Source organism: Quercus suber, unplaced genomic scaffold (genome assembly GCF_002906115.3).
Source record: "Quercus suber isolate HL8 unplaced genomic scaffold, Cork oak 2.0 scaffold_480, whole genome shotgun sequence".
Taxonomy (NCBI): Eukaryota; Viridiplantae; Streptophyta; class Magnoliopsida; order Fagales; family Fagaceae; genus Quercus; species Quercus suber.
In genome coordinates, this window is record NW_027069931.1 from 538,907 (window position 1) to 565,997 (window position 27,091).

Consider the following 27,091-nt stretch of genomic DNA (forward strand, 5'->3'; position numbering starts at 1 on the left):
ACTGAAAATACATTTTGTTGTAGTGTCATAAGGGTATGGAATAAAATAATTATAAGGGAATGGAAAGAAAATGAATGTATTTAAGTAAGGAAAATGAATGGAAAAGAAAGAAATGGAATGGAATAAAGTAAACTTGTTTGGATATTTTAATATAAATGAATGAAAATGAATGAAATGTAAGTAACCTTGTTTGGGAGTAACATAGAAGGAAAAGAATGAAATAATTTTCTGATAATATTATTATTAGACCCTTAATTATTTTAAAATAAATAGTTGAATATATAAGGGTATTTAGATAGTTTTAGTAAAAAATTCATTAAATTTAACTTCATTCCCTCCAATTCCTCCCAATTTTTGGAGAAATAAAAAACTTGAAGTTTTAAAGGAACAGAGATGAATGAATATTCTACCAATTTCATTCCCTTCATTAAATCTCTTAAACAAGGGAAGTGACTTTCCATTCCATTTCATTATCTCCTTTGAATAATGGTTTAAGGTTTGCTCGTAGCTTTTACAGCTATGCCAAGTGTATGCTTGAAATTTCATGTAATTTATTTAAGGTTTGCTTATAGCTTCTAGAGGTACGGACCTAAACTGTCATAAATATATGGATTGTTTGTGTTCTTGTATCTAGAATATATATAACTTTAAATTTTATGGTTTTATTAATCATAATGAAATAAAAAGATGAAATGTGAAGAGAGATGATAATTAACCCTGCGAGTACAGAGACAAGTGTGAGACAAGTGTTTTGAAGATGATAATAATATGTATAAAAATAATTAAATTATAATTAAAAAATATATAAAAAATATTAAGTTATATATACCCAAAATTTATATATATATATATATACACACACACTACTGTAGGGACCGAATTTGAGCACTTCTACTGTTGAGAGAGTGGACTCAAGCCCGGTTGGCCCATTACAATGAATTTGTAAAGAGCGGGTTCAAGAATTAGGCCCTAGCGAGAGATGCAACGGCCAGGCCTGGTTGCATGTGGATTGAATGACATAAACGTGGGTTAAAATACGCAATGGTGCTCCTCGGCTCTTCTCTTAGGAGCTTGCGGTTCTCACTACTCCCTTTGTGATTGGTTATAATGATTTTTGGGAGAATCCCGGTTGCTACCGTATTCCTTTATTTTTTCTTCCTTCCTTCATCTAGAGGGATTCTTTACATTATATATCCCCCCTCAACTGACCCTAGCCCTACATTTGTTGATCAACCAGGCCGCTATTCGAGTGCTTGTCTCATCAGCCGCCTTTCCATCCTTCCGGTGGGTTGTGGCAACCAAGACAGTACTGTTCAGGGGTCATCTCCTCATTAATGAAGCCAGAACGTTAGTTATGGGCATTTAATGTGGAGGTGACAGTTCGTTCTGGACTTACTTCTCCACCAGGCTTCTCTGGCTGACACGTTGCATCTCCCCTTTTTCTTTGGATGCTCAGAAAAGCTGTTCTTGGTGGCTGATTACTTCCTCCCCTAACGGTCTCGGCTAGCCGAGGACGACATCGTCCTCGGCGATGTTTCCTGGCAGCTTGGACTACCTGTGTTCCTTCTCGGACATTCCTTGATTCTCGGCATGGGCCTTGGGCCAGATATAAGATGGGCCGGGGTTGTCGAATTATTAGGCCCCACAACTACTATTTAAGGGGCTTCTTTGTTTGGATCAGATTTTTTTTTTTTTTTTTTTGTTCCAAAATACCCTTACATCCCTAGGTTTAAGTAGATACAAAACTAAATGATAGTCTGATAAAAATACATGTCAACTTGCACTAAAACATTGCCTACAAAATAAGAATACTCTTCCACTAACCCATTTCTTCAAAGCAACTATACATTTTTTTTTTAAATAGAAAAATAAGTTAAACAACCGACATTGCTGCTTTTTTTTCCTTTTAAAAAAAAAACATCCCATGTTTATCCAAAAACAAAACTAAATATCAAAAAAAAAAAAAAAACTAAATAGATATATACACTCTTTATAACCATGGGGTTTTTTAAGGAAAAAAACAGTAGCAATGTAGGTTGTTTAACTTTTTTTTAAAAAAAATATTTCTTATAAAAAAACTCATTTTTCTATTTAAAAATAAATAAACATATAGTTTGCAGAAGTGGGTTAGTGGAAGAGTGTTCCTATTTTGTAGGTAATGTTTTAATGCAAGTTAAACATGTATTTTACTAGATTATCTTTTAGTTTTGTCTTTACTTAAATCTAGGAGTGTAGGGGTATTTTGGAACAAAAAAAAAAAAATCCGGTCCAAATACAGGAAGTCCTATAAATGGTAATATAGATAAAACTCAAGTCGAGTCACACACGCCATTATAAGCGTGTGCTCAGAGACTCTTTTATTTTTTATTTTATTTTTTTGTATAATAATTTGAATCTATTATAATTTAGGATTACTACATTTTTCAATTACAAAAAAAAAAACCTAGGGGTGCTGTGATGAGTAAATTATTTCATCCAAAATGCAGAACACTCGTCACACCCTAAGCTGTGATTGAAAAATGTAGTAATTTCAAATTATAATGGATGCAAATTATTAACTTTACAAAAAAAAAAAAATTGAACAATATTTTGAAAATCATCAAAAGATTGGTTCTATTTTGTAGGCAATATTTTAATGGGAGTAAAAGATGTATCTACTTATAAAAAAAAGAGTGTATATATCTATTTAGTTTTTTTTTTTTTTTTTGATATTTAGTTTTGTTTTTGGATAAACATGGGATGTTTTTTTTTTAAAAGGAAAAAAAAGCAGCAATGTCGGTTGTTTAACTTATTTTTCTATTTAAAAAAAAAATGTATAGTTGCTTTGAAGAAATGGGTTAGTGGAAGAGTATTCTTATTTTGTAGGCAATGTTTTAGTGCAAGTTGACATGTATTTTTATCAGACTATCATTTAGTTTTGTATCTACTTAAACCTAGGGATGTAAGGGTATTTTGGAACAAAAAAAAAAAAAAAAAAATCTGATCCAAACAAAGAAGCCCCTTAAATAGTAGTTGTGGGGCCTAATAATTCGACAACCCCGGCCCATCTTATATCTGGCCCAAGGCCCATGCCGAGAATCAAGGAATGTCCGAGAAGGAACACAGGTAGTCCAAGCTGCCAGGAAACATCGCCGAGGACGATGTCGTCCTCGGCTAGCCGAGACCGTTAGGGGNAAGTTACCCAACTATGAAAAAAAAAAAAAAAAAAAAAAAGAAGAAGAAGGAAAGAAAGAACCTGAAGAGCTACGGTAGAAGAAGAGTGTGAGGGAAGAATGAATAAAGGAAAAAAGAAAGAAAGAGATAAGAAAGAAAAGAAGAAAGTGGGGGTAGGTGGAGATGTAGGTGGGAAAGGGGAGGGCACGTGGGAAGCTAAAGGAAAAATTTTTTTTGTTTTCTGATTGTTACATATAGCGGCGTTTTTAAAAACGCGGCTAAAAAACGCCGCTATAGGCCCCGATTACTTATACGGCTGGAGCTATAGCCGCGTTTTTCAAAAATGCGGCTATAGCTCACTTGAAGCTGCGTTTAAAAACGCGGCTAAAGGTGAGCTATAGCCGCGTTTTTGGAGCTATAGCCGCGTTTTTCAAAAACGCGGCTATAGCTCACTTGAAGCTGCGTTTAAAAACGCGGCTAAAGGTGAGCTATAGCCGCGTTTTTAAAAAACGCAGCTATAGGTCACCCTAAAAAAATTTTATTCTACTGGGCTTATAGCCGCGTTTGAAAAACGCAGCTATAGGTTAGCTATGGCCGCGTTTTTGAAAAAACACAGCTATAGCTGGAGGCGTTAGCCGCGTTTTTGATAAACGCAGCTATAGCTAGAGGCTTTAGCTGCGTTTCTAAGAAACGCAGCTATAGGTTAGCTATAGCTGCGTTTTTTTGTAAACGCAGCTAAAAAACGCGGCTATAGCCCGCGTTTTTTGTAGTGTGAGCACGTACTTAGAAGCTAATCTATACTATTATTTAAGGAGTTTTTCCTGTTTGGATTTCTCATTTTTTTAGTTCAATAATGCCCTTATATCCCTATGTTTAAGTATAGATAAAACTAAAGTACATTTTGGTAAATATGCAACTCTAACTCCCATTAAAACATTACCTAAAAAATCGGACTACTTTCCTATTAATTTTCAAAATAAAAATTATATATAAAATAATTAAAGAAAACACAAATTTTTTCCACAAAATAGGACTACTAAAAAAAAAAAATTCTCATTGCACGCCCTGTGCGTGTGTGATGAAGCTAGTATAATATTAAATATTTATAAATACATTTGGAACGGGGCAGCAAAACCCATCCCGCCCCATCAACTGTGCCGGGATGGGTCAACGTGGGTACTACATTTTTGCGGATGTGTATGATCATGTGTTATACATATCAAGTAATTTACAAGATGATTCGCTAGAATAACCCCAAAATATTGACTAAAGATTTCAAAGCCAGGAAAGAAAACGTTGGAATGATCCTGATTAAAGATTTCCAATCCAAAGAATACGTAGGAATGATCAAAGATACTGATTAAGATTTCCAATCCAGGGTCTCATTCATCTCAAAGAGGGCTTGGTTGCTCAGAAACCACTAGCCTATCAGTAAGTTGTCTTTTATTCTGGTTCATGCATTGAAATTAAACTGCATGTCGCTAAAGAGGAACGAAAGAAAAAGGTTTAAGATAACTAGGAGAAACTAAAACCAGAAAGGCAGAAACATTAGTCGAGCAAACAAAATTAATTAATTACTGCTAATATGTTGCTTCCATAAGCATATAAACAACTCCTACAGCGTTCACATATTCATTAGAACATGTCATAAGAAAGACATGCACACATGTTGCACACTAGTACTGCTCATGGAACTGAAATAACCCCATTAATTACATAAAACTTGACTTCATACATTATTTACAACACAACTTTGTGCTTTGGATCATTCACACTTTGGTAAAACGCAGGTAGTCCTTCTTGGATGGAAGGTCTGCAGTCTCAAAACCCTGAGGGAACATCTCCTTGGCTTGTTCATTGGACACACTGGGAGAAATGACCACAGGATCTCCTGGTTTCCAATTCGCTGGGGTGACAACCTTGTGCTTAGCTGCCTTCTGCAGCGACTCTAAGACCCTCACCACTTCGTCCATGTTTCGGCCAGTACTTTCCGGGTATAGAAAGCTCAGCTTTACCTACACAACCCACCAAATAAAATGTTAGCACCAACAATTACTACTAGTAATTTTGTTAATTTAGACAAATTAACACAATATTGGAACCATATATATATATATAGAGTTTATACCTTCTTATCTGGGCCCACTATATGCAAAGCTCGAGATGGGAGCTGGTTTCCTGAGGAGTCTTTCTTATCTGGGTCCACCATGTTCAATTGCTTGATGATCTCTCGGTTTGGATCTGCAAGGATCGGGTATGTCACCTTGCACCCTGGCTGAAAGGACATAATAAATTAACAAGACATTTGTTTTATGAGTTATGCTTGGGATAGTGGCAATTTCTCTAGATAATTTTTACATATTGGTGTGTCAATTTTCAAAAATACAGTAACCTAACGAGAATTAATCCAAAACATAAGAATTAAGATTAAAAAAAACATACAGTGTAGGCTTCAATATCCTTCATCCACTCTTTGTGGCTCTGCACATCATCACAAGACAGCCCCACAAGCTTCACCCCTCGCTTCTCGAACTCCTTAGCATAGGCTGCCATCTTGCCAAGTTCCGTAGTGCAAACCGGCGTGAAATCGCCTACACATAACACAAACAAAACAAAAGTTCCAAGCAAACCAAAACATGCATGTTAATTAAACACATAAATACACCAATGATGCAAATTAAGGACCTTTTGATTTACAAACACTAATTGATTGATATGAAGTACCAACCCGGGTGAGAGAAGATGATGGCCCAGCTATCACCGATGAAGTCATAAAGCTTGATTCTTCCATGGGTGCTATCTGCTTCAAGGTCGGGAATTGTGTCTCCCAGGGTCAAGCCTGGCATTTTTCAATGCAATGGAAACAACAATGTCAGAGACTCTTCTTTTGTTTTTCGTGTTTCTTTGCTTGATGTGGAAGTGGGAGAGAGGTTGAGTTTATAAAGGATGAAGGTCTGGTGCACGCAGAGAACGTGGCATGCATCGTGGCTATAAAGTTCGGCAGTTGCCTGCATGGTACAGGAGTGCATTAAGCCCCTTCCACGTGTACTGCCATTCCTCTCTCTCTCTTTTCTTTGGTTGGGTCATTTTTTTTATCTCCTGTTGAAACTGATGCTGATTTTCTGCGTTGTTTGGGAACGTTGGTCCAATGCTAGTGTCATACTTGAAAGATGAAACTCTTTATTGTTACTCGTGTTTATCACTTAAGATTTAAGAAACCAGGAATGCAGATATATTGAAATATTGAACACTTTTCTGCATCAGATGAGAAGGGGTGTCCCTTTTATTTTATTTTTTTATCAAACATTTACATTAAATCTATACTATTATTTAAGAAGTTTTTCTTATTTAGAATGAATTTTTTTATTTATTTTATAAATACCCTTATTTCTCTAAGTTTAAATAAAGATAAAATTAAAGAATAATTTGGTAAAAATATATGTCTAACTTACACTAAAATAAGAACACTAAAATACATGTCATTTTTATTTTTTTTAAATGCTTTATTATTATTATTTTTTTTAAAAACACCCCATGTACTAATATTCATACAAAAACACAAGAAACTACCACAAAAAATCTCCTTTTAACTTTCCACTAAACACACAAAAAAAAAAAAAAAAAAAAAAAAAAAAAAAAAAAAAAAAAAAAACTTCCAACGCTTGTTTCTTTTTTTGACAGGCATGCCTGTTTCTAATTTAACCAAAAAAACTTCCCACCCCACTTACAAAAACAAAACTTCCGTTTTTCTTTCATAATTAAAAAATAATTAAAAAAAAAAAAAAAACCTTCCATTTTCTCTCTTCCGTCCCACTAATCCACTTTTATCTAATTTCCTCCTTTTTCACCCCTATTCACATGTCTCACCATTCTTTATTCAAAATTTAAAATTAACCAAAACTACTCATAGATATCTTCCACAAATTGAAAACTTATCCCATAAAAAAGACACCAACCCTACGGATTGATCTATTTCTCTCCGTTTCTTTTTTCTTTTCTTTTTTTAATGGACATCTATTTCTCTTTCTCTTTCCTTTTTTTTTTTTTTTTTTTTTTTTTTTAATTTTAATGGAACATCTGTTTCTCTTTCTCTACAAGGAACAACCTACAAATAAACTTCTGAGGCTTACATTTTCAATCTAGGTTGATAACTTTCATTTTTAATAAATAAATAAAAATTAATTATTCACTTTCTCCTCTGATATGAAGTTAATTGGTGTCTATTTGATTCTCTTTCAATGGTTTTCACGGATGAAGGTGTAATTTCATTAAGTTTGGAGGAAAGACTATGATCGAAGAAAACAATTTGCATCCAGTATTACATCTCTTTCTTTAATTTTTTTTCCTTCTTGTACAAGATAAAATTCTCACTCTCAATATCTTTGGGATTATATTTGTATTTTGTGATTAATTAGAACTTAGAAAAGTTAAAAAGTAAAATCATTTTGTGTTTAATCTTTGCTTTTGTTTGTTGATTGCGTTATACAACGATATGAAAAAATTGTCTAAACGTTAATGAACAAAAAAACTATCTTTGGTTGTTGCCTCTTATTAATCCATTTGGTCATTACATTTTCACTTGATTTTTGTAATAAATCTGGCTATCTAAGTGTTTGAAAGATAAGGTGTTAGAAATTGAAAAGAATATGGACAGACACCCAAAGTAAGGAGAAATTATAAGATTCACATGGTAGATAAGTAATGTAGTCCACTATTCCACTAAAAAACTGCCACTTGTTTAAAATTGTTAGTTAGAATTTTTTTTTTAAAATAGAAATTAATTACTGACTCAGCAATTTTAAATAAGTGGAAGTTTTTTAGTAGAATGGTGGACAAATGACGTGGTCCACCAGAAAACTCTATAATTTCTCCTAAGTGAGCATGTCTCTCTATTTGCCTTAGTCAGATTATAACATCTAGGAGTTAAGGAGTAATGGTATTGGACCGTTACTCTACCACACTAAGTCCACTATCCCACTCAATATTAATGGAGTGGTGTGTATATAAACACCAAGAATGGTACCCATTGAACAGGGAATGAATTCTACATTTCTCATAGTGTTTACAGAGTGTTGTAAAACTTTTAGGTTGTGGGTTATGTTTGCATCACTCTAGTTTTGGTTTGTGGATCATACAAACTGGAATTTAGAATGTGTTTGAATAACTGGTCTGCATGGAGGGTGGATCTAGACAATGTAGAACAATCTCAAAACTCCTATGCGATCATCGGTTTAGGCCAAGAGAGGTATGCCAAAAAACCAATTACTTATATTCTGCTGCAAGTTTCTATTTCTTACATAAGGCTTTACATATCTCATTGCTCACTGTATTTAGTTGGAAATTAATCCAACATTTTACTTTTATGTTTTTCAATGTGCAAAAATTAACTTACTGGGATGTATGATTTATTGATTCTAAATGATGCTTTAGTCCATTGCATTCGGTGATGTTGGTCACATTTCAGGTGAAATGCGAGATACGTTTTCATTTTACATCATCTTTTTTGAATTACTTTATGACACTAAATCCAAAAAAAAAAGCTCCATTGCACACGAGTAATAATTTATAGAGGCTTTTTTTTTTTTCAAGGGTACCTCTGATAGAGGGGGATCGAAAAACAGGAGAGAGAAAGGGTACCTTACATGGTTGTAGCTCCAGCAATTGTAACCCTTGATTATCAATGAACAACTTCTCTTCGGACAGAGTACTCATTAGTCCGAGAGCACATTAATTCAACTTCTCTCATTGGTGTTGCTGTTTAATACTGTAATTTTCATTATTTGCCTAGCCCTTTCGCCCACTCTCTACAAAATTTATTGTTTTGGGCTCAGAGGGTTCCAAATCCATACCTCCTTGGGCTTGGGCCGCAAAAACTGACCCTACACAATATCTTTGGGATTATATTTGTATTTTGTGATTAATTAGAACTTAGAAAAGTTAAAAAGTAAAATCATTTTGTGTTTAATCTTTGCTTTTGTTTATTGATTGCGTTATACAACGATATGAAAAAATTGTCTAAACGTTAATGAACAAAAAAACTAACTTTGGTTGTTGCCTCTTATTAATCCATTTGGTCATTACATTTTCACTTGATTTTTGTAATAAATCTGGCTATCTAAGTGTTTGAAAGATAAGGTGTTAGAAACTGAAAAGAATATGGACAGACACCCAAAGTAAGGAGAAATTATAAGATCCACATGGTAGATAAGTAATGTGGTCCACTATTCCACTAAAAAACTGCCACTTGTTTAAAATTGTTAGTTAGAATTTTTTTTTTTTAAATATAAATTAATTACTGACTCAGCAATTTTAAATAAGTGGAAGTTTTTTAGTGGAATGGTGGACAAATGACGTGGTCCACCAGAGGACTCTATAATTTCTCCTAAGTGAGCATGTCTCTCTATTTGCCTTAGTCAGATTATAACATCTAGGAGTTAAGGAGTAATGGTATTGGACCGTTACTCTACCATACTAAGTCCACTATCCCACTCAATATTAATGGAGTGGTGTGTATATAAACACCAAGAATGGTACCCATTGAACAGTGAATGAATTCTACATTTCTCATAGTGTTTATAGAGTGTTGTGAAACTTTTAGGTTGTGGGTTATGTTTGCATCACTCTAGTTTTGGTTTGTGGATCATACAAACTGGAATTTAGAATGTGTTTGAATAGCTGGTCTGCATGGAGGGTGGTTCTAGATAATGTAGAACAATCTCAAAACTCCTATGTGATCATCGGTTTAGGCCAAGAGAGGTATGCCAAAAAACCGATTACTTATATTCTGCTGCAAGTTTCTATTTCTTACATAAGGCTTTACATATGTCATTGCTCACTGTATTTAGTTGGAAATTAATCCAACATTTTACTTTTATGTTTTTCAATGTGCAAAAATTAACTTACTGGGATGTATGATTTATTGATTCTAAATGATGCTTTAGTCAATTACATTGGGTGATGTTGGTCACATTTCAGGTGAAATGCGAGATAAGTTTTCATTTTACATCATTTTTTTTGAATTACTTTATGACACTAAATCCAAAAAAAAAAAAGCTCCATTGCACACAAGTAATAATTTATAGAGGCTTTTTTTTTTTTCACACGGTATTTTTCCATTGAGTTTGTAGAATTTGTATTTTACTTTAATTGAGTTTTCAAATAAAATGGTAGCCTATTAGATACTTTTAGTAGCTTTAATTTTGACTAATTTCATAAATTCATGTTTAGTTATTTGTTGTATTTGGTGTTATGATATTTTTTTAAAGAAATACTAGCCTTTAAGCGTGAGCGCGCATGCTCAAAGGCCCTTCTATTTTTTGGATAAAATTTAATAATTTACATAAATTATAATTTTGGATTACTACATTTTTCAATCACAAAAATACTTAGGGATGTGATGAGTGTTATGTGTTTGTACATGAAATATTTTTTTCATCACACCCCTAGGTATTTTGTAATTAAAAAATGTAGTAATTTCAAATTATAATTTATACAAATTATTAAATTTAACCAAAAAATAGAAGGGTCTCTAAGCATGCGCGTGCTCAAAGGCTAATCATTTATTACTTGTGTTAATGTGTTCAATATATTGAAATATTGAACACATTTACATTTACGCCAGTTACTCATGTTTATCACTTTTTTTTTTCTTTCATTGATGGTACTAAAATTGCTAAAATGCTATTTTTGCATCCAAAACATTAAAGACGTACTACATTGGTGGTGTTACAGCTAAAATTTTTAATAACTAAGCCGTAGTAAAATGCTATGAAACCAGTTAATTGCAGCTACAAGTAAAAAAAAAAAAAAAAACTAAAACTATTATTTTATTATGCTTTTCTCTCTTCTCATTATAACAAACTTTCTCTTTTTTCTCTTTGGATTGACTTCCTCCGTGTCTCTTCTTCCCTCTTTTTTCTCTCACCACAGCGACTCCCTCTTTTCCCTCCCAATTTGACTTCCGTTGTGGCTATAAACTTATAAAGTTCGGCAGTTGACGACATGAAGGAGTGCTATCAAGTCCATCTACATGTATCACATCAAATAGTGATCATATTAACGAAATTACTGACATTGTTATCATGGATGAATATTTATGCTAATGTTATTGTGTTTTTGTTGGACCATAGCCTCTTGGATGTGTTTGTAATTGAGTTGATACCCGAGATGGTGGCCACCATAATAGCTATTGCTCAACCAGCGAGAGTCGTTTTCAAATTTATTTTTAAAATTACAAAACACCAATTAATATTGTGCAAGTAGGAGAATGTTAAAATTGATGGCCTGTTTGGATGTTTAAAAAATGAGGAGGAGTAGAGTAGAGGGAAGGAGAGTAATCTAATTACCTTATTTGGAAGTTTTTTAAGAAAGGAGGGGGAGGGGTTTGGAGGGGTTTTAACTCCCTCTAGCCCCCCATTTTTAATTCCCCCAAATTGGAGAGATTTGGAGGGAGAGTAGAGTACATAAACTATTGACCAAGTAAATTACTTAATTTACCCTTATTATATTAACAAAATTACACAAGAGAAATGGCTAATTACTCATTTCCCCCTTACTAATTTTAAAAACATCCAAACAAGGTGAAGGGGAATCATTTTCCTCTACTCTCCTCCCCACTACTCCCCTCCCCTCTACTCCCCTCTACTCTCCTCCCTCTCTAAACTTCCAAACAAGCCATGAGTTTCCATTAATTGAGTGGGTTTTGGGGCTAGAGGGTTGTGGTGGCTGGTCTGCTGGTGTTTTTTTTTTTTATTTCCTCCTTCTGGTAGTGGTGGCTGGTAGTGGCTAGTGGTGGGTGTGTGTTTGTTGGTAGCTCTTGCTTCAGAGAAGAGAGAGAGAGAGATGAAGAAGAAGAAAGAGAAAGAAAAATAAATAAAGAATAAAGAAAGAATATCTAAATGAAGTGGTTAAAAAAATAGAACTTTTGATATTTGATGTATTGTAAAGTAATGTGTTAAAATAGATAAAATGACTTTTTGAGTTATTAAAAGCTAATTTTTAGCACCATCAATATAAATGCTAACAAATTTACAATTGTTTAAATAAAAACAAGAAATAAAATACTAGAGAAAAAAGAATAATATGTAAAGTAAAAGAATTATGTGGTTTGACTTACAACTTACATCAATTACAGAAATTACTTGACAGTTAGTACATTTTTTCTATTCAAAATTATTGTTTTACGATTAACCTAATAAGGTATATATAACCATATAAGAACTAAAATTGACTTAAAAAAAATATCTTGATTAAACTAAAATCAAATACAATTAATATTTTTTATTTATTTTAGTCAATCAAAGATATCAACATATATATCCTAAACGTGAAATGAACGATACACTAACAAGAATAATTTATACTTTTTCTTTAATCATAATTCATAACTCTTGACTACGAACTAAGCAAACCTATATATTTTTTTACAGATTCCCTTGTAAATTTTTTGCGGTTCCAAACAACACTAAGCACAGTGCACACTTCAGAATAGGGAAATAACTAGTAAGTGAAGTAGGCAAATAGCATAGAGAATTCAACCTCAAACCAACTGGGCAACTCGTGGAGAAAAATTGATAGAAAAATTGTTAAAAATTTCTATTTGATCCCAAGCAATTTATGTAGTCGAATACACAAATTAATTCAATAAGAACATTATGAATTCCACACACAAACAAATATCAAATACCAGATTTAAAGAAATAATAATAGTCAAGGCAATAAAAGCACTTACAGGTTTTGTAATGAAGTTAAAAACCAAGTAGTGACCTTTTCAATAGAAAAACCACTACAGGACTACTCCCATGGAAATTCCACTATAAAGAAACAACTTCAACAATCTTCTTATAAAATATGTGTACAGCTGTTTAGCTGTTTGCCTATTTATCTTTTTGCTCTTATATTGTTTTTATCTCTCCTAACATGGCGTTAAGAATATTTATTGTTCCTTTTTATTAATTGAAAACATGGTATTATTTATACTATGAGAAATGATACGTCTACAACATTTTTACAATATTTCTACAACAAATCCTAAGTGGCAGGTTGTTACTGGTTATTATTGTTGGGGCAAAAAAGTAATCTCAGTGTTAGTTTCAAATTTAAACTAATAACAACTAACCACCTGTGATTTGTTGTAAAATTGTTGTAAAATTGTTGTAAACGTAGTATCTCTCTTATACTATTTATAACAGAATTCTCTTCTTTGATATGGACTTTTCTGAAGGTAAAAAATACTACATCTAGTAATCAATGACTTCTCATACAAATGTTATAGGAATAGGGTCAATAACGTCACAAATTTCCCTAAATTATCTCCATAAAATTCTCTTTCTTGAGTTGGATTTTTAAGCAGTTTGAAAATACCCCTACATCTTAAGTTTAAGTAGAACAAAATTTTAGGACAATATGGTAAAAATACATCTCTAACTCCACCTAAAACTTTGCCTATAAAATAAAGAGATTAAATTCTATAAGGATGAGGTGTAAAATCTATGTTTTACACCATCCAATAAATGATTGCCACATTCGCATTTTACTTAAAATTTATTAAAATTCAATACATCCTACCACACCTAATAACATCTTAATAGATTCCCAATTTGGTTGGATTTATATATGGGTATTAGAATTGATTAAGTGTGATTGTGTTTATTCTTAAATATGTCATAAGATGATGTGTCATGTTGGGATTGGAGGGGTAAAACATGGGTTTTACACCACGTCCTTATAGAATTTAAACTCATAAAATAAAATAACTCTCTCACTAACCCATGTCTTCACCACGTCACCACGTTTCACCTTTTTTTTTTTCTTTTTCTTTTTTTACTTTATCAACAAGACTTACTGGCCTATCAAAAAAATAAAATAAAAACTTACCGGTTTCTTTTTTTCTTAATTTTTTTTTAAATTTCCAATTTCGTTAATTCCTAATCTCACGTTTTTGTTTTTATTTTTGAATTTCAACTTCCCTTATTCTCTACTCTCATGTTTATGTTTTTTTTTTCCCATCTCAAATCTCTTTTTCTTTATTTTGAATTGGAAGAAGAAAAAAAAAACATTTCTACTATAAAACCATTACTATAACTTCTCATATTTTTTTTTTAAATTTAGTCACTATCACATATCCTTATTTTTTCTAAACGGCAAGCCAGTTCCCAATTATCCCAATCACAACTTCTAAGAGATGACTATTTGAATTAGTAGCACTTCCTCAAACATTCAAAAATAAAAACTACCAACCCACATAATTATGAATCCATGATTCCATCATGAAAAAAAGAATCATGAATCCATGATCAGTTTCAGTTGCCACACTTCGGTTTTTTCTCACTTCCCCCACTTCATTGCACCAAAAATAAGATCATTCCACGCCTAAATTCCATTGAAATAATATTAATATTTTGTAGTTGGTGACACCATTTTGCTATTGGTGGAGGGGCTTAAAACTTCAATGGTAATTCAATAAAGTTTTGTACTTTGGAAAAAAAAATGAAAGAGCATGTGGATAATATTTGATTTGTTTATAATTTTCACTTGTTCGAAGTGGTTGCATGTGGTTTGATGCCTCTTCAAATTGATTGATTATGGGTTGGGATGGATTATTTTGACTTTGTTTTTAATGGATGTGGTTTAGTATTGCCTCAATTAAGAGGACTTTTTATGCTTAAAGGAGGACATGTTAACAACAACTAATTATGAAAAGAAAGTTAATTTCTAAGTTACCAAGTCTAAAACAAATTTAATTTTGTAGTGGATTTACTCATGATCTACAAACCAAGAAAAATGTTTCATTATTTCCATATTTCGTAGATCTATACACCAACCAAAAAAAAAAAGGGACATCTCAACAAAAACAAATCTAAAACCAAAATAATCACAAACAAGCACATAAGTTTATATATATTACTAATATTAGCCACATCACACAAAGTGAAAAAGACAAAGTTCACAGGTTCATATATATTACTAATATTAGCCACATCACATCACACAAAGTGACAAAGACAAAGTTTTTGATAAAACCAAATCAATAAGACCAAAGACTTTGGTTAATTGGTCTCACAAAAAAGTCACTTATGACTTACCAAAGACTAGTCTCACAAATTCAACTCACAAAACAGTCGCTACCAAAGACTAGTCTCACAAATTCACTATCACAATTCAGTACTCACGTCCTACTGTCCTAGTGGTCCCACTTTATGTCTTTATAGATAAAACCAAAAAAAAAAAGTTACAAACACTGAAACACAGCACACAGGTGACCAGTCCACACAAAAAGCCACAATTACACAATAGTCAATACAAAGCCACAAACTAGTCTACAGTCCACACAACACACTAGTCCATAAAAAGCCACAACTCACAAACACGACATATCTCAGTTCATAAAAAAACGTAGAGGGCAGAGGACTAATGCAGAGCAATATAGCAAAGACAAAATAACAAAAATATGAACTTGAGAAAGGAGAGAAATTTTTTAGATTTACCAAACTCGTGTGTGACTATGATCAAGGATCTGAGGAGGAGCAGTCGCAGCAAGTCAACAACACCGGGTCTAATTTGAGGAAAAGAACAGTAGCAGCAATGATGGAGGCGTTGATGAGGTTGAGTGGAGGAAGAGTGAGGTTAAGGTAAAAATTTGAGAATTGTAATTTAGGTTTTCAGTCTATATATATATATATATATATTTTTTTTTTGGTAGTTAGGGGGGGGGTATTAGGACGAAAGAGAAAGATAATTGTATATGCATGTTTGTCAATAGCGAGTGGTGCCATTCTCTTGAAAGCAGACATTCTGTTTACATATACTTGAGACTCAATAATTTTGTAACGATATTATTCTATACATGTGTCTTTATCTCCTTGAGGTTTGACGATTACTAACAATTGGTTTTTTTCACATTTTTCGCTCTTCTTGGGCTTGAATGGCACTTGTTGCAACGTCAAATAGTGGTTTGTAGCTGCGTAAAACTACTTAAAGCCATATCTCTTTTGCATGCACTTTTAATGGGCTAGTAATTAGCATGAGAAGTACTATGTATGCTCCAATGTCACTTTCAACATTCCCATGGTTTTACAAGTGTGATTCCCCTATTGTGCCACTTGTCACATTTATAATAAGTGAATTTATATTTGATGCCAAGTAAGAACCATAGGAAACCTTGCGAGTATAATATCATTATATGTATGAGGCTTTAAAAGTGTTTGGAAGGAAAAGTATGATTGTAAATGAGTTCAACCAAGCCGAGTATTAATAGCCCACAAGATTGTTCATTTACTTCTTTTTTTCTTCCTGGGCAGAACTAGCTCCTAGGCATCACAAAATTTCTTTACAACTCCTAGGCAATTTTTGTCACCCTGTCTATAACCCCACAAAATTCAATACTAACTAAAGCGCCCACGCTTTCCAAACTACCAAATTAATACTATAACAAGCTATAATATATAGATTGAAATGCCAAATAAAGAAGCCAGTTTAAATTTTGTAGACATTACATATAAAAAGTTAAGTATCCTACTTTATACATTGAATACAAGTAAATAACTATAATGCAGTAGTAAGGAGCAGGAGAATACTCATCAATCCGTATCCTCATCATCATCATCCTGAATACAATAAAGGCAAGATCGTAAGATAATTTAACAACAACGTTACCAATGAAGCATACTCCCACCTTTAGTAGGTGTCGTGGTTGACTGTGATTCCCCATGAAAAACCCAAGGTCTGTAATTGGTAAGAATCCCATAACAATATAGGTGATCTCGTACAACTTTTGTTGGAAACAGTTTTCCATGCACACATCGATTACAAGGACATGGAATCCTCCCATTGAGTACAGTAAGAGATGCAAATTTCACAAAATTTTTTACACCTTCAAAATATTCCCAAGTATTCCTCTTCTTGTCCATCCAACTTTTATCCATTGCTAAACAAAATCTTACGAATTTTACCTACAACACCATTTCATTAGTGCACATACTAAGGGTTAGATCCTAATCTCTTAACATCTAAAGCTTTAAACGTGGACATATGATATGTAGACAATGTTGGTTGTTATTGACCAAGCTTAATATGCACTAAAATCTTTCAATATATTTTATTTAATTATACACATATTTTATGGTTAGACTAAGGTACACTTTTGACCCTTATAGTTTGGGGGTGGTAATCATTTTGTCCCTTTACATTTCAAAATTTTAATGTTGGCTTTCATATTTGATATGATTTCATATTGGTTTATTATATGAAAAAGTTTGAGCTAATTGCGAACTAATAGGACTTCCATTTTGATTAAACAATCATACATCACCAAAAAAAGTTAGTGAAATTGCATAATTTGAAGCATTTTTTTTTATGGGAATGCACTCTGTGTAGATTAGAATAAGCTCGAATTTAAGCTTGTTCTTTCTTTTGGTAGCTTTATACCAACTGTATTAATAAGAATGCATGAAGTACATTACGTACATATTAAAAGTTGTGAAAATATTTAAATAATAAACATATACTTTAAGAGTATATATATGGAGAAAAAATTATTTGAGAGATGAAGATAATATAACAGGAGTAACAAGATTCTCAGCACACGAAAGGTATATCCTAACCTATATAATATATATTACATAAACATGAATGCCTATATACATAAAAAGGAGTAGTGATGTTAAATCAATATGTTTTTTCCTATATTTGAATACATTAACATTTTGATGCAAATCAGTGGCTCACAATATATAATCCAGTGAAACACATAAATCTAAATATGTACAATGCATGGTACACAATAAATACTTCCGATATCCAATTGAAACCATCTTATATTACCACGCAAGCCACCCGCTTGCACCAAATCAACTACCCACCACAAAGCAGAAATTTAACATCTCATTAATATTGTAGACTTGAAAAATTATTTAGGTCAAAAGTACTTACTATGCTCAATAGATCACCAGCCTTTTTACAAGAAATCCAAGCTTCCCCCAAGCGAGAATGCTTCCCTGCAAAAGCTAATATTATTTTACAACGAAATTTATCAATACACTAGCCTGATAGTTTAAACCGTACTTAGACATAAAACAATGAAATTATAAATGTCAATATTATAAAATGTTCTTTAAACAACATTTAGTCATTTCCTATCATCAAATAGTATGACAATTTTTTTCATAAACAAATAATTATTTAATTTTAAATAATATAATGATGTTTGACCTCTGTTCTACAATTTTTGCCGGCATTTTTAAAACACCTCTCAAAACAAAAAATAAATAAAACACGCATCACACCATATTCTTTCATCCATTGGAACAACAGCTACAAGAACACAACTTGAACCAGAATCGAAACTGCAGACCTCAAAATGAACTAACAGTGGCACAGCCATATACATATGCCTAAGACAACACAAACCAAACTTCAAGCTAAACCAAAAAAAAAATAATAATAACCAAAATAACCACCAACTAGAGATAGAGAGTTACCTAGAGTGTGATTTGGATATTAAGAGTGGGTTTGAGATTTTGGGTCTTAAGAGGCCAGGGGTGGGATTTTGGCTTTGAGGTTGTGGGTATTAAGAGTGAGAGGTGGAGGGGAAGGGGTACGGTGGTGGCCGGTGGAGTGGAAATGGGGAAGGAGAAGGGGAACGGGTAAAACCTGCGGGAACGGGAATGGGTACCTGGCGGTAGAGGGCTCGGTGGCTCACGAATCGGTGGAGTCGGCAGTGAGGGTTGGGTTTGCGGCGACTACACGGTGAGGGGCAGAGTCCGAGTGAGATATCGAGTAGAGAAAGGGGGCTAGTGTTTATTAACTATTGCACATGAAATGTACGCATAAATTGCACATGAAATAGATGCTTGTTATTTTCTTACCTGATTTGTAGCCAAATTATGCTACTCTAATAAATTGTCATGCAGTGTTTAGAATAACTTTGTACTTTGACAAGTCACTTCTTACTCTTTTGATGAAAACAATCCGTCTCTTGAGTATGAGTCTATTTAGATACCACTTATTATTAAAAACTGAAAACATTATAACAATAAAATTTTTAAATATAAATAGTACCGTGTGAGGCCCAATTTTATTTTATTATTTTTTTCCTGGATTCTATACTTTTTAGGTCCCGTGAACAGTGCACGGGACCCATGGAAAAAATTATCCATCGCAGCTGAAATTTGTTTTCAACTTTATCCAAATTTACACTACCTATCTTTATTTTCAGGGCCCGTGGTGAGAGAGTTGAGGCCATCAACTAATATTAATTAAGGGTGTCAATTCGGGTTAGCGTATTGGGTTTATGTCGTATCAAGATAGAGGTATTCGACCAAGTGGCTTAACCCGAACCCGACCCATTTAATAATCGTGTCATGACCCTTCAACTTTAACCCAACCTATTAATAAGGTGGGTTGACCTGACCCAACCCACTTGAGATGCTTGATAAACGGGTCGTGTTGCGTTAACATGAATGTAATGCAACCTATTTCAACCTGCATAATATTAAATATAACATCTATCTATAATTTTTTTTTAATCCCAAAAGTAGTTCATACACTTCAAGTCTCAACCCATATTCAAAATAACATAGTTCAATAAAACAATAACATCTATCTAGAAATAAGTTATTTACACTCCAAAAGAAGTGCATACACTTCAACAAAAATATAATATCCTCAAAGTTTGTAAAGTTTCAATTACCAACTATTATCCCTTGTAAGTTTTTGTAATTATTTATTTTTCTTTTTTAATTTAAAATATAGGTAAGATATAAAAGGTATTTGACAAATCTAAAATAAAATGATTATTTATTTGTTAGATGAGTTAAACAGGTTGTGTTAAATAAGTTATTTCGGGATGACTAAAATAAATTAATATGTCAAATGTGTCTATTGCCGGTTATGCGAGTTGACCGGCTTATGACACGTTTTTTATCGTATCGCTTTCGAGTTGACTCATTTATAACTCAAACCCACTAAGGCTCAACCCTAACCCGCAAAAACCTATGTCGTGTTTGTGGATTGGGTTGAACATTGACATTAATTTCTTCAATAAATTGCATGATACAGGAAAAGAAATAAAATATATTTAATGTAAACGAAAGAACAGCTGATGGGGATGTAGCTCAAACGGTAGAGCGCTCGCTTTGCATGCGAGAGGCACGGGGTTCGATACCCCGCATCTCCATCCCTTATTTCCTTGTCCGTTTCGGAATTCAGATATATTTTTGTCATTTTGAATTCAGATCTCAATTTTTATTCTAATTTTTTTACAGCTTTGCAGCTCTTGCCACCGTTGAGATGACAAGTTTATAACTACTACAATCAATTTTTTCCCGCCCAATTAATTTTCACACTTTTTTTCTTTTTCTTTATTCTCTCTTCCTTTTCCTTCTCATCTATCCGCAGCTCAAACCAAAAGCTAGGGTTTCTACGAATCTTGACCACCTATGGAGGTCGCTCAGATCGCTCCGCTACTCAGCCAGACGCTCAGCCCCGATAGCAACGCCGTCCGTACCGCTTCGGAAGCTCTCGATCGCCTCTCTCTCCGCCCTGAATTCCCTTTCTCCCTCCTCGCCATCGCCGCCGGTAAATAACGATACACTAACAAGAATAATTTATACTTTTTCTTTAATCATAATTCATAACTCTTGACTACGAACTAAGCAAACCTATATATTTTTTTACAGATTCCCTTGTAAATTTTTTGCGGTTCCAAACAACACTAAGCACAGTGCACACTTCAGAATAGGGAAATAACTAGTAAGTGAAGTAGGCAAATAGCATAGAGAATTCAACCTCAAACCAACTGGGCAACTCGTGGAGAAAAATTGATAGAAAAATTGTTAAAAATTTCTATTTGATCCCAAGCAATTTATGTAGTCGAATACACAAATTAATTCAATTAGTGCATTATGAATTCCACACACAAACAAATATCAAATACCAGATTTAAAGAAATAATAATAGTCAAGGCAATAAAAGCACTTACAGGTTTTGTAATGAAGTTAAAAACCAAGTAGTGACCTTTTCCATAGAAAAACCACTAAAGGACTACTCCCATGGAAATTCCACTATAAAGAAACAACTTCAACAATCTTCTTATAAAATATTTGTACAGCTGTTTAGCTGTTTGCCTATTTGCCTATTTATCTTTTTGCTCTTATATTGTTTTTATCTCTCCTAACATGGCATTAAGAATATTTATTGTTCCTTTTTATTAATTGAAAACATGGTATTATTTATACTATTTATAACAGAATTCTCTTCTTTGATATGGACTTTTCTAAAGGTAAAAAATGAGTCCAAATCTTCTTTCCCACTTTTTCTGCTCTACTCTATACTCCACCAATAAATACATGCCACGTGATATTATTAATTAATAACTGTAGGATTAATAAGTCAATAATGATAATATTTAATTAATTAGGTGAACACGTGGCAAGTATTTATTGGTGGAGTATAGAGTGGAGCAGGAAAAGTGGGACAGAAGATTTGGACTCGTAAAAAATACTACATCTAGTAATCAATAACTTCTCATACAAATGTTATAGGAATAGGGTCAATAACGTCACAAATTTCCCTAAATTTTCCCCATAAAATTCTCTTTCTTGAGTTGGATTTTTAAGCAGTTTGAAAATACCCCAACATCTTAAGTTTAAGTAGAACAAAATTTTAGCACAATATGGTAAAAATACATCTCTAACTCCACCTAAAACTTTGCCTACAAAATAAAATAACTCTCTCACTAACCCATGTCTTCACCACGTCACCACGTTTCACCTTTTTTTTTTCTTTTTCTTTTTTTACTTTATCAACAAGACTTACTGGCCTATTAAAAAAATAAAATAAAAACTTACCGGTTTCTTTTTTTCTTAATTTTTTTTTTAATTTCCTATTTTGTTAATTCCTAATCTCACGTTTTTGTTTTTGTTTTTGAATTTCAACTTTCCTTATTCTCTACTCTCATGTTTATGTTTTTTTTCCCATCTCAAATCTCTTTTTCTTTATTTTGAATTGGAAGAAGAAAAAAAAAACATTTCTACTATAAAACCATTACTATAACTTCTCATATATTTTTTTTTAAATTTAGTCACTATCACATATCCTTATTTTTTCTAAACGGCAAGCCAGTTCCCAATTATCCCAATCACAACTTCTAAGAGATGACTATTTGAATTAGTAGCACTTCCTCAAACATTCAAAAATAAAAACTACCAACCCACATAATTATGAATCCATGATTCCATCATGAAAAAAAGAATCATGAATCCATGATCAGTTTCAGTTGCCACACTTCGGTTTTTTCTCACTTCCCCCACTTCATTGCACCAAAAATAAGATCATTCCACGCCTAAATTCCGTTGAAATAATATTAATATTTTGTAGTTGGTGATACCATTTTGCTATTGGTGGAGGGGCTTAAAACTTCAATGGTAATTCAATAAAGTTTTGTATTTTGGAAAAAAAAAAATGAAAGAGCATGTGGATAATATTTGATTTGTTTATAATTTTCACTTATTCGAAGTGGTTGCATGTGGTTTGATGCCTCTTCAAATTGATTGATTATGGGTTGGGATGGATTATGTTGACTTTGTTTTTAGTGGATGTGGTTTAGTATTGCCTCAATTAAGAGGACTTTTTATGCTTAAAGGAGGACATGTTAACAACAACTAATTATGAAAAGAAAGTTAATTTCTAAGTTAATTACCAAGTCTAAAACAAATTTAATTTTGTAGTGGATTTACTCATGATCTACAAACCAAGAAAAATGTTTCATTATTTCCATATTTCGTAGATCTATACACCAACCAAAAAAAAAGGGACATCTCAACAAAAACAAATCTAAAACCAAAATAATCACAAACAAGCACATAAGTTTATATATATTACTAATATTAGCCACATCACACAAAGTGAAAAAGACAAAGTTCACAAGTTCATATATATTACTAATATTAGCCACATCACATCACACAAAGTGACAAAGACAAAGTTTTTGATAAAACCAAATCAATTAGACCAAAGACTTTGGTTAATTGGTCTCACAAAAAAGTCACTTATGACTTATCAAAGACTAGTCTCACAAATTCAACTCACAAAACAGTCGCTACCAAAGACTAGTCTCACAAATTCACTATCACAATTCAGTACTCACGTCCTACTGTCCTAGTGGTCCCACTTTATGTCTTTATAGATAAAACCAACAAAAAAAGTTACAAACATTGAAACATAGCACACAGGTGACCAGTCTACACAAAAAGCCACAATTACACAATAGTCAATACAAAGCCACAAACTAGTCTACAGTCCACACAACACACCAGTCCATAAAAAGCCACAACTCACAAACACGACATATCTCAGTTCATAAAAAAACGTAGAGGGCAGAGGACCAATGCAGAGCAATATAGCAAAGACAAAAGAACAAAAATATGAACTTGAGAAAGGAGAGAAATTTTTTAGATTTACCAAACTTGTGTGTGACTATGATCAAGGATCTGAGGAGGAGCAGTTGCAGCAAGGAGCAGTCGCAGCAAGTCAACAACACCGGGTCTAATTTGAGGAAAAGAACAGTAGCAGTAGTGATGGAGGCGTTGATGAGGTTGAGTGGAGGAAGAGTGAGGTTAAGATAAAATTTTGAGAATTGTAATTTAGGTTTTCAGTCTATATATATATATATATATTTTTTTTTTAGGGGGGGGGTGTATTAGGACGAAAGAGAATGATAATTGTATATGCATGTTTGTCAATAGCGAGTGGTGCCATTCTCTTGAAAGCAGACATTCTGTTTACATATACTTGAGACTCAATAATTTTGTAACGATATTATTCTATACATGTGTCTTTATCTCCTTGAGGTTTGACGATTACTAACAATTGGTTTTTTCACATTTTTCGCTCTTCTTGGGCTTGAATGGCACTTGTGGCAACGTCAAATAGTGGTTTGTAGCTGCGTAAAACTACTTAAAGCCATATCTCTTTTGCATGCACTTTTAATGGGCTAGTAATTAGCATGAGAAGTACTATGTATGATCCAATGTCACTTTCAACATTCCCATGGTTTTACAAGTGTGATTCCCCTATTATGCCACTTGTCACATTTATAATAAGAGAATTTATATTTGATGCCAAGTAAGAACCATAGGAAACCTTGCAAGTATAATATCATTATATGTATGAGGATTTTAAAGTGTTTGGAAGGAAAAGTATGATTGTAAATGAGTTCAACCAAGCCGAGTATTAATAGCCCATAAGATTGTTCACTTACTTCTTTTTTTGTTCCTGGGCAGAACTAGCTCCTGGCATCACAAAATTTCTTTACAGCTCGTAGGCAATTTTTGTCACCCTGTCTGTAACTCCACAAAATTCAATACTAACTAAAGCGCCCGCGCTTTCCAAACTACCAAATTAATACTATAACAAGCTATAATATATAGATTGAAATGCCAAATAAAGAAGCCAGTTCAAATTTTGTAGACATTACATATAAAAAGTTAAGTATCCTACTTTATACATTGAATACAAGTAAATAACCATAATGCAGTAGTAAGGAGCAGGAGAATACTCATCAATCCGTATCCTCATCATCATCATCCTGAATACAATAAAGGCAACATCGTAAGATAATTTAACAACAACGTTACCAATGAAGCATACTCCCACCTTTAGTAGGTGTCGTGGTTGACTCTGATTCCCCATGAAAAACCCAAGGTCTGTAATTGGTAAGAATCCCATAACTATATAGGTGATCTCGTACAACTTTTGTTGGAAACAGTTTTCCATGCACACATCCTCCCATTGCGTGCAGTAAGAGATGCAAATTTCACAAAATTTTTTACACCTTCAAAATATTCCCAAGTATTCCTCTCCTTGTTCATCCAACTTTTATCCATTGCTAAACAAAATCTTACGAATTTTACCTACAACACCATTTCATTAGTGCACATACTAAGGGTTAGATCCTAATCTCTTAACATCTAAAGCTTTAAACGTGGACATATGATATGTAGACAATGTTGGTTGTTATTGACCAAACTTAATATGCACTTAATTAAAATCTTTCAATATATTTTATTTAATTATACACATATTTATGGTTAGACTAAAGTACACTTTTGACCCTTATAGTTTGGGGGTGGTAATCATTTTGTCCCTTTACGTTTCAAAATTTTAATGTTGGCTTTCATATTTGATATGATTTCATATTGGTTTATTATATGAAAAAGTTTGAGCTAATTGCAAACTAATAGGACTTCCATTTTGATTAAACAATCATACATCACCAAAAAAAGTTAGTGAAATTGCATAATTTGAAGCATTTTTTTTATGGGAATGCACTCTGTGTAGAATAAGCTTGAATTTAAGCTTGTTCTTTCTTTTGGTAGCTTTATACCAACTGTATGAATAAGAATGCATGAAGTACATTACGTACGTATTAAAAGTTGTGAAAATATTTAAATAATAAACATATACTTTAAGAGTATATATATGGAGAAAAAATTATTTGAGAGATGAAGATAATTAATATAACAGGAGTAACAAGATTCTCAGCACACGAAAGGTATATCCTAACCTATATAATATATATATTACATAAACATGAATGCCTATATATATAAAAAAGAGTAGTGATGTTAAATCAATATGTTTTTTCCTATATTTGAATACATTAATATTTTGATGCAAATCAGTGGCTCACAATATATAATCCAGTGAAACACATAAATCTAAATATGTACAATGCACAGTACACATTAAACACTTCCGATATCCCATTGAAACCATCTTATATTACCACGCAAGCCACCCGCTTGCACCAAATCAACTACCCACCACAAAGCAGAAATTTAACATCTCATTAATATTGTAGACTTGAAAAATTATTTAGGTCAAAAGTACTTACTATGCTCAATAGATCACCAGCCTTTTTACAAGAAATCCAAGCTTCCCCCAAGCGAGAATGCTTCCCTGCAAAAGCTAATATTATTTTACAACGAAATTTATCAATACACTAGCCTGATAGTTTAAACCGTACTTAGACATAAAACAATGAAATTATAAATGTCAATATTATAAAATGTTCTTTAAACAACATTTAGTCATTTCCTATCATCAAATAGTATGACAATTTTTTTCATAAACAAATAATTATTTAATTTTAAATAATATAATGATGTTTGACCTCTGTTCTACAATTTTTGCCGGCATTTTTAAAACACCTCTCAAAAAAAAAAAAAAACACGCATCACACCATATTCTTTCATCCATTGGAACAACAGCTACAAGAACACAACTTGAACCAGAATCGAAACTGCAGACCTCAAAATGAACTAACAGTGGCACAGCCATATACATATGCCTAAGACAACACAAACCAAACTTCAAGCTAAACCAAAAAAAAAAAAACCAAAATAACCACCAACTAGAGATAGAGAGTTACCTAGAGTGTGATTTGGATATTAAGAGTGGGTTTGAGATTTTGGGTCTTAAGAGGCCAGGGGTGGGATTTTGGCTTTGAGGTTGTGGGTATTAAGAGTGAGAGGTGGAGGGGAAGGGGGAAGGGGAAGGGGTACGATGGTGGCCGGTGGAGTGGAAATGGGGAAGGAGAAGGGGAACGGGTAAAACCTGCGGGAACGGGAATGGGTACCTGGCGGTAGAGGGCTCGGTGGCTCACGAATCGGTGGAGTCGGCAGTGAGGGTTGGGTTTGCGGCGACTACACGGTGAGGGGCAGAGTCCGAGTGAGATATCGAGTAGAGAAAGGGGGCTAGTGTTTATTAACTATTGCACATGAAATAGATGCATGTTATTTTCTTACCTGATTTGTAGCCAAATTATGCTAGTCTAATAAATTGTCATGTAGTGTTTAGAATAACTTTGTACTTTGACAAGTCACTTCTTACTCTTTTGATGAAAACAATCCGTCTCCTGATAATGAGTCTATTCTTATTA

The 27,091-nt window shown here is 33.1% G+C and overlaps 1 protein-coding gene, 2 long non-coding RNA genes and 1 other non-coding gene across 4 annotated transcripts; 1 reads left to right on the plus strand and 3 right to left on the minus strand.

Annotated features, from left to right (window-relative positions):
* Positions 1 to 4,719: 4,719 nt before the first annotated feature.
* Positions 4,720 to 6,084, minus strand: LOC111986967 (1-Cys peroxiredoxin). The gene is made up of 4 exons (XM_024018659.2): positions 5,882 to 6,084; positions 5,596 to 5,744; positions 5,282 to 5,428; positions 4,720 to 5,168 (listed from the first exon to the last, which is right to left on the minus strand). The coding sequence occupies exons 1-4, from the start codon at positions 5,997 to 5,999 to the stop codon at positions 4,923 to 4,925; spliced, it is 660 nt and encodes a 219-aa protein (XP_023874427.1). The 5' UTR covers positions 6,000 to 6,084; the 3' UTR covers positions 4,720 to 4,922.
* A 10,490-nt stretch (positions 6,085 to 16,574) lies between these two features.
* Positions 16,575 to 19,005, minus strand: LOC111996104 (uncharacterized). Its single transcript, XR_002881192.2, has 3 exons — positions 18,630 to 19,005; positions 18,082 to 18,146; positions 16,575 to 17,102 (listed from the first exon to the last, which is right to left on the minus strand). It is a non-coding gene; the product is annotated as an uncharacterized LOC111996104 (long non-coding RNA).
* A 1,248-nt stretch (positions 19,006 to 20,253) lies between these two features.
* TRNAA-UGC (transfer RNA alanine (anticodon UGC)) lies at positions 20,254 to 20,326 on the plus strand. The gene has a single exon. It is a non-coding gene; the product is annotated as a tRNA-Ala (tRNA).
* Positions 20,327 to 24,563: 4,237 nt separating this feature from the next.
* On the minus strand, positions 24,564 to 26,930 carry LOC136063042 (uncharacterized). Its single transcript, XR_010624745.1, has 3 exons — positions 26,582 to 26,930; positions 26,045 to 26,109; positions 24,564 to 25,061 (listed from the first exon to the last, which is right to left on the minus strand). It is a non-coding gene; the product is annotated as an uncharacterized LOC136063042 (long non-coding RNA).
* Between the last annotated feature and the right edge of the window lie 161 nt (positions 26,931 to 27,091).